This window comes from Mya arenaria, chromosome 3, assembly GCF_026914265.1.
Source record: "Mya arenaria isolate MELC-2E11 chromosome 3, ASM2691426v1".
Lineage (NCBI taxonomy): Eukaryota > Metazoa > Mollusca > Bivalvia > Myida > Myidae > Mya > Mya arenaria.
This window is the reverse complement of record NC_069124.1, coordinates 69514702-69529477: the sequence shown is the minus strand read 5'-3', so window position 1 is coordinate 69529477 and position 14776 is coordinate 69514702. Positions and strand designations below refer to the sequence as shown.

Sequence of the window (14776 nt, the reverse complement as noted above, 5' to 3'; positions counted from 1 at the left end):
GGGGCATTCAGCATGGAATGTCATTACAGGTGATCTATGTACGAGGGGCATTCAGTGTTTAATGTCATTACAAGTGATCTATGTACGAGGGGCATTCAGTATGTAATGTCATTACAGGTGATCTATGTACGAGGGGCATTCAGCATGGAATGTCATTACAAGTGATCTATGTACGAGGGGTATTCAGCATGGAATGTCATTACAAGTGATCTATGTACGAAGGGCATTCAGCATGGAATGTCATTACAAGTGATCTATGTACGAGGGGTATTCAGCATGGAATGTCATTACAAGTGATCTATGTACGAAGGGCATTCAGCATGGAATGTCATTACAAGTGATCTATGTACGAGGGGCATTCAGTATGTAATGTCATTACAGGTGGTCTATGTACGAGGGACATTCAGTGTTTAATGTCATTACAGGTGATCTATGTACGAGGGGCATTCAGTATGTAATGTTATTACAGGTGATCTATGTACGAGGGGCATTCAGCATGGAATGTCATTACAAGTGATCTATGTACGAGGGGTATTCAGCATGGAATGTCATTACAGGTGATCTATGTACGAGGGACATTCAGCATGGAATGTCATTACAAGTGATCTATGTACGAGGGGTATTCAGCATGGAATGTCATTACAGGTGATCTATGTACGAGGGGCATTCAGCATGGAATGTCATTACAAGTGATCTATGTACGAGGGGCATTCAGCATGGAATGTCATTACAGGTGATCTATGTACGAGGGACATTCAGTGTTTAATGTCATTACAAGTGATCTATGTACGAGGGGCATTCAGTATGCAATGTCATTACAGGTGATCTATGTACGAGGGGCATTCAGCATGGAATGTCATTACAAGTGATCTATGTACGAGGGGTATTCAGCATGGAATGTCATTACAAGTGATCTATGTACGAAGGGCATTCAGCATGGAATGTCATTACAAGTGATCTATGTACGAGGGGCATTCAGTATGTAATGTCATTACAGGTGGTCTATGTACGAGGGACATTCAGTATGTAATGTCATTACAGGTGATCTATGTACGAAGGGCATTCAGTATTTAATGTCATTACAGGTGGTCTATGTACGAGGGGCATTCAGTATGTAATGTCATTACAGGTGGTCTATGTACGAGGGACATTCAGCATGGAATGTCATTACAAGTGATCTATGTACGAGGTGCATTCTGTTTCTTATGCAAATGAAGTGATAATAATTTTGTTGTAGAAAAAGTGTTCGAACAAAAGCTACATTGTAGTGCCAAATTGGCAATTAAGAAATTTACAAGATTCAGCAATAAATAAATGTATCCTATGCATGTATATACACTATGGTAAAACCACATGTTACATCTGAAATTTATGCTTAATAGGAAATAATCAGTTGCATTGCGTACTGAATGCCCTCTGATTTTGTTCTATGTATAAAAGCTTCTTTTTCGCAATAGTTAGAAACATGATGATGTATGCGTATGCATGAACCATAAATCATAAACTGCAATTTCCCGGTCCAAAGTAACGGAAAAATCAGAACAAGCTTTGAAGACACCCGTCAGACATTTCCTGTGTGTCGGTACCTTTCCACGCCACAAATCAATGTTCAAACGACTTTTAGAACAATCAGAAAAATGATTGATTGATTGATGCGTATATATAGCTTTAAACAGTCATAAACATTTCAAATATTTACTTCTGCCTTGTTTGATTAAATAAACAAGCCAAAATATAAGATTTTCTAGGATACTTTACACAGATACCTATTATAGAATTTGCAAAACATCACATCAAACACCTTTTATCAATATTTCGAACTTAAAGCGTTTTGGTGTTTTCAAACATAGATTGGAACCATGTCGTTTGAGGTCTCTGAGGTTCTCCGCATTAAATCAGTGTTTTCAAACATAGATTCACGGCCTCTAAACGCCAGCTCCACCACTTTACGGTGGTACAAAGAAAAAGAGCTGTTGACACTTCCGTGGTGGAGCTCTGCCCTATGTTTACATGAATAAACGTGAGTATGATTTATATTTTATTTGATAATTTCATTTAACGGAAATATTTCGAAAATCGGAGAATGTGGTACCGTGTAAGAACACTTCTACTGTAGGTTGGTTACTTTTTCGTTTCAATATTGTGCAAACTATGGTGCCATGAGCTTTTCTCCCTATTAAATCGGACCATTGCAAGGCTACTGTTTGAGCTCCCCGAGGTTCTCCGCATGGCTCTCCCTCACATGACGAGTATGGGCAACGTAAAACTTAAAGATGACTAACATTATTCTTCAATTTTAAATGCTGTAATAAGTAGTCGGCCGAATTAGTTGCAGATAAAAGAAATAAGCACCTCCTGAGTGAATTTCTTATGTATCACTCCAAAAATGAAAATATCTTATAAGTGCCAGACAAATATTAATACCTCCTTATATTTCATCCGACATCAGAATTATATTCTGTAGCATCAGTGTCTGGCACTACCTTATTAAAAGGCGGAAGTACTGTGTCATTGTGTTTAAATAGTTGTGTGCTGTCAAACATAGAATGCAAGAAGATAGATAGATAGATGTGTCATCAGTAAAAACAACAAAATATAGGAATAACTCTTTCCGCTTTTATGCCAGTCAGGTATATAACAGCTTCCCAAAGGAAATAAGGTGCTCTCAAAACTACATAGAACTTAGAAGCGACAAGTCCCTCTTGTAAATGCTCAATGTGCAAATAATCTTTTATAATTTATAAACAAGAATAAATTTGTAATAATGTGGTGCTTCACTGAAAATATATTATTCTTCAAATGTCTTATGTACATCCTAGCAATACTTTCCAAAGATTTTTTTTTTCTAGCAAGCTAAAGAATAAAAAAGATAATTTGTAAAATTATTTACCAACTTCACTTTACTTTACCATGCTGCAATTTCCATATACATACTGCTGCCATACAACTTTGCTGTTTAAACTGTATACTTTAACTATCCTAAATTTATACTCTAAAAAGGACCATTTTACTATGGTATGTCAACTGGCGGAACCGTGCGCGTGTGAACTGGCTGTACGCCGGGAAATCTAGTTTATGCTATCATTGTATAGAGTGCTAAAAGCCATCTTACTTTTTGGAATTGTCTGCAGGAATATAACAAAAAACGGCTATTGTATTACTTTTTTCCAATATGCAACCTAAAGTAAACAACATGTTTTTTCCCAGGTCATCAGTTTTTTTTATTATGTTCTGTTATGGTATGTATGTTTGTTATTCATGTCGTGTTGTCCGTGTGGTTACTGTCTGTCTACTTCATGTTCAAGTGATCTTTACGATGACCACATGGTGTTTATCTATACAAAAGGTAGTTATGTACTGTAGTGGTCGTGTTTTTATTGTTTCAACGCTTCATACAATGTTCTACAACTACTGCTGGTTACAGTGAACTTTGCTGACCGGTCCAAGGTGGTAACCCAAGTTTTCACACATCAAGATGTTGAAATATGTGTAGTCTGGCTTTGTTGTTTACTGATATTGTGCCGATTGTTCAGAACCTTGTTAAAGTTAACGACATTGTTTACGTAATCGTTGTTAACCTTCAAATATTTACTGTTTGGAATGTTTAATGAAAACATTATTGATATTCAGTATTTTAACCAGATTCGAGACAACTGCTTCATCTGCACTGGTTTTCAATAAAATCTATAAGCGCATCATGAAATATTTCACGTTTAAAGGTTACAAAGATGTCTTTAATCACGTTGTTAACAAAGTTCTAAACAATCGGCCCAATTGTGTATCTCTCTTTTAGTGTGTGTATTGCCTTAACTTGTTGCCTCTAAACAAAACAATCGGCCAATTGTGTATCTCTCTTTTAGTGAGTGTTTTGCCTTAACTTGTTGCCTCTTATCAAAACAATCGGCCCAATTGTGTATCTCTCTTTTAGTGAGTGTTTTGCCTTAACTTGTTGCCTCTTATCAAAACAATCGGCCCAATTGTGTATCTCTCTTTTAGTGTGTGTATTGCCTTAACTTGTTGCCTCTTATCAAAACAATCGGTCCAATTGTGTATCTCTCTTTTAGTGTGTGTATTGCCTTAACTTGTTGCCTCTTATCAAAACAATCGGCCCAATTGTGTATCTCTCTTTAAGTGAGTGTTTTGCCTTAACTTGTTGCCTCTAATCAAAACCATCGGCCCAATTGTGTATCTCTCTTTTAGTTGTGTATTGCCTTAACTTGTTGCCTCTTATCAAAACAATCGGCCCAATTGTGTATCTCTCTTTTAGTGAGTGTTTTGCCTTAACTTGTTGCCTCTTATCAAAACCATCGGCCCAATTGTGTATCTCTCTTTTAGTGTGTGTATTGCCTTAACTTGTTGCCTCTTAACAAAACAATCGGCCCAATTGTGTATCTCTCTTTTGGTGAGTGTTTTGCCTTAACTTGTTGCCTGTTATCAAAACAATCGGCCCAATTGTGTACCTCTCTTTTAGTGTGTGTATTGCCTTAACTTGTTGCTTTTTATCAAAACAATCCGCCCAATTGTGTATCTCTCTTTTAGTGAGTGTTTTGCCTTAACTTATTGCCTCTTAACAAAACAATCGGCCAATTGTGTATCTCCCTTTTAGTGTGTGTATTGCCTTAACTTGTTGCCTCTTATCAAAACAATCGGCCCAATTGTGTATCTCTCTTTTGGTGAGTGTTTTGCCCTAACTTGTTGCCTCTTATCAAAACCATCGGCCAAATTGTGTTTCTCTCTTTTGGTGTGTGTTGCCTTAACTTGTTGCCTCTTAACAGGGTCTTCGTTATATATTTGTTTTATGGACCTGTGCCTGTGGTTTCCATTGTCACAGTGCATGTATGTAGAGATGTGTTTGTCTAGGCTTGTCGCGGTATTTCATTTATTTCGAATGTGAAATCACCAACGCAACACATAAAATAGTCCTCTCAGCTTCCCTAGCACTCCATATTTATAGGAGCAGTTCTGGTTAGAAATTCGTTCCTAATGGACGGCTCGGAGGGCATGTTTTCACAAACCTATTTAAAACACATTAAGAGGCTGTCGTAACTGTGTTTTACAAATTTTCTCTTGTCAGTAATTGTAGGCTTTAATTTAGAGGTCTGTCAGCATCCCACATTTGATTCACCGATTGGTGACGAGAATGAATCCGGGAAGCGGTGAAGGAAACGGTAAAACATATTTAATTCATTTTAGATTGAAATATTTACACAACTTACAGCCTTTTAATCATTTTGAATGTAAAACTTGCTTATAAGTGCTCGTCAAGTCAAATTATTTCTGGTTTGCCTTAATTGACTTTAAAATTGGAAGGTGTTAAATTTTAGATGCCCCATAAACAACTTGGTGAAAATTTAGCGGAAATTTCATTGCAATTGACATTTCTAAAATACATACATACAATGGTTGTGCCGTCTTGGTGATAAAGCCACATTTCTGTTGAAAAAGACCTGGCCAGACGGTTTTTTTTCTGTTCCTAATCATGACGGCATTCCACTAAACCTGACACATTTTAATATCTCTCACTGACACGGAACACTCAAGTAACTCTGTATTTCTGCTGGAAATCAAATTAACTCGAACAAATCGGATATTGTGATAAAAAGATTTTTCGACATAAATGTTTGTTTATTGCATAGTTGATGACAGGAAAGATCCATATTAACAGAATAACATTCCTTTCGACAGCACATAGAACTGTAAATGATTCTTAAGTACGTTATTAGAGTTGAAATAAAATAGAGATGGTGGCATAAACATGAATATTAGAGTCATAATATAGACAATATTGAGGCCAGACATTATATAGACAGAAACAAGACTTTATGAGACGGAGTAAAGAGATGTTATTGATTCCCGCCAAAACAAACGTCCTTGTTGCTCTGGCCTGCGACGGCGCATTGCATTTTCTTTCACGAACCATGTCCTCAGTGTCTTACTAAGATATGTTTGAGGGGAAAAGGTAATTTGTAAATATATCGGGTTATATAATTAAGTTAGTCATGTATTGACTGGCAGCTATACCAACATTATATAACTCTGCGGTTCGTAGATTGATATCGAAATATCATATTTCATCATTTATAGAACAAAAAGCGAACTTTCGAAATATTCTGATGGTCTCATCTAACGTCAAAGCGATACTATTCTTAATAGTTGTTGCTTTTTTATGTTATGTTATATCAATGATATACTTTATTTGATGTATATGTGTTTGTGTCTTACAATTCAGTCGGTTGAACTTTATCATTTTCCGTTGTTTTACCACTTCTAACGGACATTGGAATATAGTTTGTAAGAAATTTTCCCTTTCAGTATATTTTGCTTTAAACTGACGCATTTGTTCCAAAAATGTTTCGCAAAAGTAACACTGTTGAGGTTATTGTATCATTTTAATGGAAAGCATCGCTTTAATACAGCACGCAACAGTATTTAAACAAAGATTCACACTAAATCAAACTAGATGTTTTACATTGTTAAATATATGCTTGAAGAAAAAATAGCTGTATTTGTTTTTGCATTTATAACCGCCAATACAAAAACAGCTGTTGTTTATTGTTGTTGTCGATATGGTTGTTGTTGTTGTTGTTGTTGTTGTTGTTGTTGATGCTGTTGATAGTGTTGTTGTTGTTGTTGTTGTTGTTGTTGTTGTTGTTGTTGTTGTTGTTTATTCCTGTTGTTGCTGCTTCCGAGTATGCCACAAACATTTACTGCAAATGGCGTGTGTCAAAACAAGAATTAGTCTACACACATTATACGTTGAAATAATGCAGGTTACAAGTTTCTTTTTACGTAAAGATCTATTTGTCGTTTTTGACTCTAGTCCACCGTAATGTTTGTAATACTCCCTTCACCTTTTCCGATTTTTGTGTGTTTGCAGTTCCGAAATTATCGCTTGGAAACATTTAGGATTATTAAATGATTCACTTTGAATTGTTAAATCTTCTAACGTTATTTACTATTAACGTAACCAGATCTTGTCTTGAATTAAAAACAAAAAAATAAAGAAGTATATAGGCATGGCGCTGCAGGTATCAATCCATCTGTAACGTCACGTCATGTACACTTTATGTATCACAGTTTATGGAGTTGACACCAGTTAAAGTTAACGATTTAATGAACAACATCAGAGTTATAACTGCATCTACTATTGCTTCTAAAACAAATTATTTTACAGATATAAATGGTATTTCTTACACATGTATGTTAATATGAACGTAAATCATCGGAAGCATTTAGTTACGCTATACATTGACGACTTAGTTGTACCTTACTACACTGTATCTGTATCTGCTGGACATTAAAAGTATAATTATTGCATAGGGGCTACACACGATACATTTGCATCAGTTCAATTACAATATTTCAGAGAAACCACACTGGTATTTACCGTTTCTTGTTTGATGATCAAATCTTGATTAAAACAAAGCACTGTGGATAGATGGCGTCTTGACTTTAATTATTGTCTTCAGTCAGTGATCCTATCGCTACAGGAATCTGCCCTTTATTAAATTTCTATCCCAGCGAGGCCATTGCTGGTGAAATCTGATAGCACACAAAGACAATACTCATTAAGTTGATAAACCTGCTCCTACACAACGAAAACATATCTAGACACAATCATAGGAGTCTGTTAAGAAGGCATATCCTGGCCCGTGCCATTGCATTGTAAATGTGAAAACTTTAATAATGTGATAATTTTTATTATGTGTTAACTTTCATGTTGCTGCTCGTGCTTGACGTAATTATTAGACTGCATCAAACAATAGTTTTGCCTTTGAATGTGTTGTTTGATCGAAAATAAATATATGGTTTGACGTACTAGAATATTAAACTGCTCATGTTTTGTCATTTATCGCAGCTTTTTATATTAAGAAAGGCAAAAGAAAATGTATAATTGAGGGCAATAACAAATGTATAATTGAGGGCAACAGCAAATGTATAATTGAAGGCAATAGCAAATGTATAATTGAGGGCAATAACAAATGTATAATTGAGGGCAATAGCAAATGTATAATTGAGGGCAATAGCTAATGTATAATTGAGGGCAATAGCAAATGTATAATTGAGGGCAATAGCAAATGTATGATTGAGGATAACAGCAAAAGCATAATTGAGGGCAACAGCAACTGTGTAATTGAGGGCAACAGTTAATGTATAATTTAGCATAACAGCAAATGTTTAATTAAGAGCAACAGCAAATGTAATATCGAGGGCAATAGCAAATGTATAATTAAGGACAATGGCAAATGTATAACTGAGGGCAACAGCAAATGCAAAATTGAGGGCAACAGCAAATGTATAATTGAGGGCAAGAGCAAATGTATAATTAAGGACAATAGCAAATGTATAATTAAGGGCAACAGCAAATGTATAATTAAGGGCAACAGCAAATATATAATTAAGGGCAATAGCAAATGTATAATTAAGGACAATGGCAAATGTATAATTGAGGGCAATAGCAAATGCAAAATTGAGGGCAACAGCAAATGTATAATTGAGTGCAATAACAAATGTATAATTGAGGGCAATAGCAAATGTATAATTGAGGGCAACAGCAAATGTATAATTGAGGGCAACAGCAAATGTATAAATAAGGGCAACAGCAAATGTATAATTGAGGGCAATAGCAAATGTATAATTAAGGGCAATAGCAAATGTATAATTAAGGGCAACAGCAAATGTATAATTAAGGGCAACAGCAAATATATAATTAAGGGCAATAGCAAATGCATAATTAAGGACAATGGCAAATGTATAATTGAGGGCAATAGCAAATGCAAAATTGAGGGCAACAGCAAATGTATAATTGAGGGCAATAACAAATGTATAATTAAGGGCAACAGCAAATGTATAATTAAGGGCAACAGCAAATATATAATTAAGGGCAATAGCAAATGTATAATTAAGGACAATGGCAAATGTATAATTGAGGGCAATAGCAAATGCAAAATTGAGGGCAACAGCAAATGTATAATTGAGGGTAATAACAAATGTATAATTAAGGGCAACAGCAAATGTATAATTAAGGGCAATAGCAAATGTATAATTAAGGGCAACAGCAAATGTATAATTAAGGGCAACAGCAAATATATAATTAAGGGCAATAGCAAATGTATAATTAAGGACAATGGCAAATGTATAATTGAGGGCAATAGCAAATGCAAAATTGAGGGCAACAGCAAATGTATAATTGAGGGCAATAACAAATGTATAATTGAGGGCAATAGCAAATGTATAATTGAGGGCAACAGCAAATGTATAATTGAGGGCAACAGCAAATGTATAAATAAGGGCAACAGCAAATGTATAATTGAGGGCAATAGCAAATGTATAATTGAGGGCAACAGCAAATGTATAAATTAGGGCAACAGCAAATGTATAATTGAGGGCAACAGCAAATGTATAATTAAGGACAATAGCAAATGTATAATTGAGGGCAACAGCAAATGTATAATTGAGGGCAACAGCAAATGTATAATTGAGGGCAACAGCAAATGCAAAATTGAGGGCAACAGCAAATGTATAATTGAGGGCAACAGCAAATGTATAATTGAGAACAATGGCAATTCTATAATTGAGGATAATGACAAATGTATCATTTAGGGCAATAGCAAATGCAAAATTGAGGGCAACAGCAAATGTATAATTGAGGGCAACAGCAAATGTATAATTGAGAACAATGGCAATTCTATAATTGAGGATAATGACAAATGTATCATTTAGGGCAATAGCAAATGTATAATTGATGACAGTGGCAAAGGTATAATTGAGGGCAATAACAAATGTTAAATACAATGGAAACTACAACGGTTAACCTAGCAGCCACAACCGTTCTGCCACATCTATCGGAAGTAAAAGCCACAAGACAAGAAAAAGACATACAGTGTAACAATTTCCCCTAAATGGCCGTCAACGAGTCTTTTGACGACTTTTTACAATGGCAGACTCGAGACAGTGATACATAATAAATATCAAAATAATAAAAGAGTATCTCTTATCGCTCATTATTGTAGCAGTCCACGTAAATAGTAATCAACGTCTTCGAAAACAAATTTTATAGTCAGTTTAAACTGATCTTGACAATGAATTTTAAGAAATTATAAAGTGATCAAATAGTAAGTTGGAAATTACATTTTCGATCGCATGTACGAACTGCTGTATAAACAATAAACGAAGTAATGATCTCTGTTCATTATGACATTCATGTTCAAACATTCATGTCGGGTTAATAAAACTGCAGAGTTAAAACAATCTTACTTTGCCAACTCAGTTTCTTAAAACATTGCCATCAATCTAGTGTTGGGAAATGGGAGTTTTTGACCAACCACTGGAGTGCACCAAAATAAAAGTGTGTCATTTCATAGACCTGGCAAAGCCATAGACTAAGAAAATAATAAAATGAAAACATTAGTTTTACCGTGGAGAAACAATATGACTGACGTACTGTCGCTAAAGATGAAAGTTGTGTGTTTAAATCATACAAAAACACAAGTTCAAAAAATATTAAGTTCAATCTGTAATACAATTGGTGATTTAGGTGAGGGGTGTGTATATCTACAGCAGACTCTCGGCCAGTGCTTAACTCTTGAACACAGATGGCATGATATCTTATTTATTTCATTTCATCTAACCACATATTTAACAAACAAGATCGATAAATCGATGAAAATGTGTAAAATGTCAATGTGGCAAATCTTAGTTAACAATAGCGTTCTCATCCTGCCCCTCATGACAGGATGACAGTGCCGTCGCATAGACGTGACATGGCGTTGCACATAACTCTGGGGTAGGTTGGCCATTGATGATTTGTGGCGCTTTACCACTTCTTCTCACAGTGCGATCTAGTCCATCCGAAATGTTTTTGATGATATTACTTGGAAGTTTATTTAATTTCTAGTGTTACTTTCGGTGAAACCCTAATGCCACTAATTTATATTTTAACAACCAAATTAATTTCAAACTCATTTTTATTGGGTAACACCAGACTTTACCAAACAGACGGCATTTACACGTTGTTGTTTTGGCAACGGTCCAATTTATGAAAGTATCAAGTTTATTAAGTTCATTCCACATATTCGCAATTGGGCAGGAGTAGCGGCTGTACTTGTTACTTTTGAAACGCTAAATAACGCAAACTGCATCTAAATGCCAAACAGTTACATAATGTCAACACCAGAATGTATGTACGTCACAACCATTCGTGTTTTCGAGTTTAAAGACCTGTTTTATGTGTTATTGAGTTCACGTAAGTGCACCTCACAGTACTCGTATAACGAATGTTGGGGAGGCAGATATTGAAAAGCGTTTCAAAATCACATTTCCAAGAAAAAACATACATCTTTTGGCTTGATATGGAATTGAGCAATTTAACGAAGAGATAGATTTGTTGAAATTCCGTAACACTGAAACGGTAAAATATATCGACAAAATGGCTATGATCATGTGTAAAAAAACAGACTATTAAATCATGGCAACTTTGTCTTGTGGCTCCTTAATAATTTATTTTCAAATTCGAAATATATTCAATAAAACAATTAAAAATAGAAACTTTAATCCACATTGTGGTAACAAACATGCAAATATCCTTCTCAAATTGGAATCAATCAGCACAGATCAACAGAATATTACTCATTACGGCGTGGTTTATAAACGTTTGCGTAAAAATGCGAATACTGTTGGAGCCAAGATCTGATAAAATCTTCTTTCGTAATATTTGCTTCGCTCTCCAAACACCTACACTTATAATGTATGAAAGTATTAGTCTGGAGTTCCTTCCCCTTTCTGCTACGCAAAGACTTTCTAACTGTATGATTAGATGCCGGGAACCAGAACATGAAAGTATGAACGAACACATGTATCGCCTTTTAAATATTGACTCTTAAAACGACATAACATTTGTAGATTCAAACCCACTTTTCTGTATCTTCATTTTCGTTTCGTTTCTAATCAAGTAATCAATAAAGTGCGGTGTAACCGCAATGATGATTCCGGTTTTTCCATACCAAGGGGTGAAAGCGAAAAGGTTCTAAAAGACATTAAATAAATAAATAAACAGATATAACCTTTTCGCTTTCCCCCCTCGATACGTTCTTTTCGAAAAAAAGTGTCGATTGACTCCTGTTAATTGATCCGGCAAAAAGGCTTTAAAAGACTTTAAACAATGTTTTATCTAAACAGGTTGTTTATTTCGTATTTATTTTACCTCGTTACCAATAATTGTATGAAATAGTAAAGATGTTCATTATGACACAGAGAGGTGGAATTTGGATATGAATTTCGTATCAATAATTATTAAAACACATCCTTGATAGTTCCGATGTTCATTTACATTTCATCGAAATACCGCCACATGGATATTTGATATTAAATATATAAATATACGTTTTACATTTTAATCTCATTAATAATCTACGATATATAATGAGTTGGGGAGTAAAACCCCTCAGCATGTACGAGAGTGACGCGGTTACACCATATGTCCGCGTAAACGTAAAGACAATTTGCATGGTGATGTTCTTTTGTAAATTCTAAGAACTTCATACAGTTCTTAATTTGGGGTATTTGAGACAATTAATCATACTGCCTTCATGCTATGTGTCTACTTCTAGTAACATTTCAAAGCATCTAAAGTATCATCGTGAAGTATTCGCACATAATACCAACGCATATCAAATATCATTTCCGAACTTCACTTTACGTACTATTCAAAAAGTACAATGAAGTGGATACAGACAATTACATTCAAAGGACACAACACAAAGAGTACGGCAGATTTTGTTTAACATTTGTATAAAACGAATTAATTTCTTCTTGTATACTAATTTCGTTGATGAAAATCCATGTTTTATTGTTGTTTCTGATAATGAGAGTAAAACCAAACGGTTCTTTTCATATAATAGAACAAATGATAATATTTTAAAAACAATGTTATCAAAACATGAGATTGATCAATGATTCAGTGGCCCATTCAGCAAGCTATTTCAACAATCATGGTTATTTATGTTCAATAATTCCGAGTTGAAGTGTAAGAACAACTCGGGCTACGTACGTTTGTATTTTAGCATCGATCACCTATTCTTTTTATTTAAACAGCAACACTATTTTCAACAAAAACACCAAAAAAAAATCCTACATATTATTATGAGTTGTATCATCATCATCATCAATAATAATAATAATAATAATAATAATAATAATAATAATAAAGTGAGTCGAAGTACTTAATGTTTTTTTGACAAAATTAAAAACATATCGTCATTATCATAACAATAATTTCGTTTACAAGTTTAAAAAGTATTCAATACGCGACTGTTTCACATATTTTTCAGAAACAATACAGTCCTGTTTGTGCAATAGGAGCGGTAGAAGCAAAAGTAACACGGCACAAAAAATGGTACCAGTTTGAATTTAATTTGAGGTACAAAAAAGGTTACATAGATATACAACATATACACTTACAATAAACTGAAATTCCTTTATGTAGAAATAAGAATAAGCACAATAAAAACTCCAATCCGTGCACGAAGTGTCCCATGACTGTAAGTACCGCCACAATGTTAACTTGTTCAGCTTTATAATATAACTTCGTAACACAACAGATCGTTATATCCAAATGTTAACATATAAATAATTCACATAAATTTCTTATTCATTATGGCGACACGTGTTCGCAAATTTTGGAAATTATTTCCGGCGCAACTTTTCATCTGCAACGGCGACAACAAATAAATACCCAATCAGAGATCGTGTATCGTGGATCGATAATGCCTGACGGGAAGACAGTAGTGCTGTATCGGAGTATTTGATAGGTCAATTTCTCTGTAGGTGATATAGTGACATATCGCTCCGGTAATTGAATTACTTGCTCCTATTAATTTAGCGAGATTGTTCGCAAACATTTAAGAAAATGTCTTTTTAACTCCTAAAGGGACAGTGAAGCTTCAAACGCGCATTCAAAGAAAGAAATAATGGCTATTAAGCATCTGAGAATTTCTCAGTGACGATGATGTATGGGTTTCTTTAAACTCCGTTCTCTTTAAGATCCATGTATTTCTGTCGGATAGTTACTTCCATTTAAAGAAGTCATGGATCATTTATATAAGTAAAAGCCAAATTATCGAGTATGTGGGTTACTGTCAGTTCCAATGCTCAAATCAAGTCATGAAATAGTATTAATTTTTAATATGTTTGCAATGTCCTTTCATTAAGACTCAAAGTTTAAAAATCATTCTCATGAATAAACAACTCTTCTGTTAAAGAAGGAAAGAAATATAACAAATTGAAATGAATTTGGTTTAGTTTTTCTAATTCTTTGATATACTAACATTTTGTGGTTATTTGAACAGCAGTAAATAGATGAGATTTAGTTTTAAAATCGGCAATACCTTTAGAGACAACATAAGCTCTTATACGAGCCTTTATAACCGATCACAGAACAAGCATCACCCAGCCCATTCTTAATCATTAAAATGTTATTTCACGTCATTTTACTATTACGAAATGTACAATAGCTGTAAAAGAAAAAGATGAGTGTTCATACTATATTACAAATACAAATATACATGAAGCAAACGCGGTAATTAAAGAATAACATTGGACAGAGGTGTCCTGTAAGGTTTTAGCCATAACGTTGTGCCTTTAGTTTTCGCTATAGAAAGTTATACCAAACAGAAGACCATACATGAACTTAAAATGCATACACACATATCAATACAACCTTAAATAAGTTTGCGTACTAAAAATCAACACAAATAAAACAAGATTGAAAAACAACAGA

At 34.5% G+C, this 14776-nt stretch overlaps 1 protein-coding gene across 1 annotated transcript in view; it reads right to left on the bottom strand.

Moving 5' to 3' along the window:
* The window catches only part of LOC128226822 (lachesin-like), a 31732-nt gene extending 18044 nt beyond the window's left edge, over positions 1-13688 (bottom strand). The window contains exon 1 of the mRNA XM_052936893.1: positions 13459-13688. Coding sequence (XP_052792853.1) covers positions 13459-13534 — 76 coding nt within the window. The 5' untranslated portion in view covers positions 13535-13688. The remainder of the gene's footprint in view (positions 1-13458) is intronic.
* Between the last annotated feature and the right edge of the window lie 1088 nt (positions 13689-14776).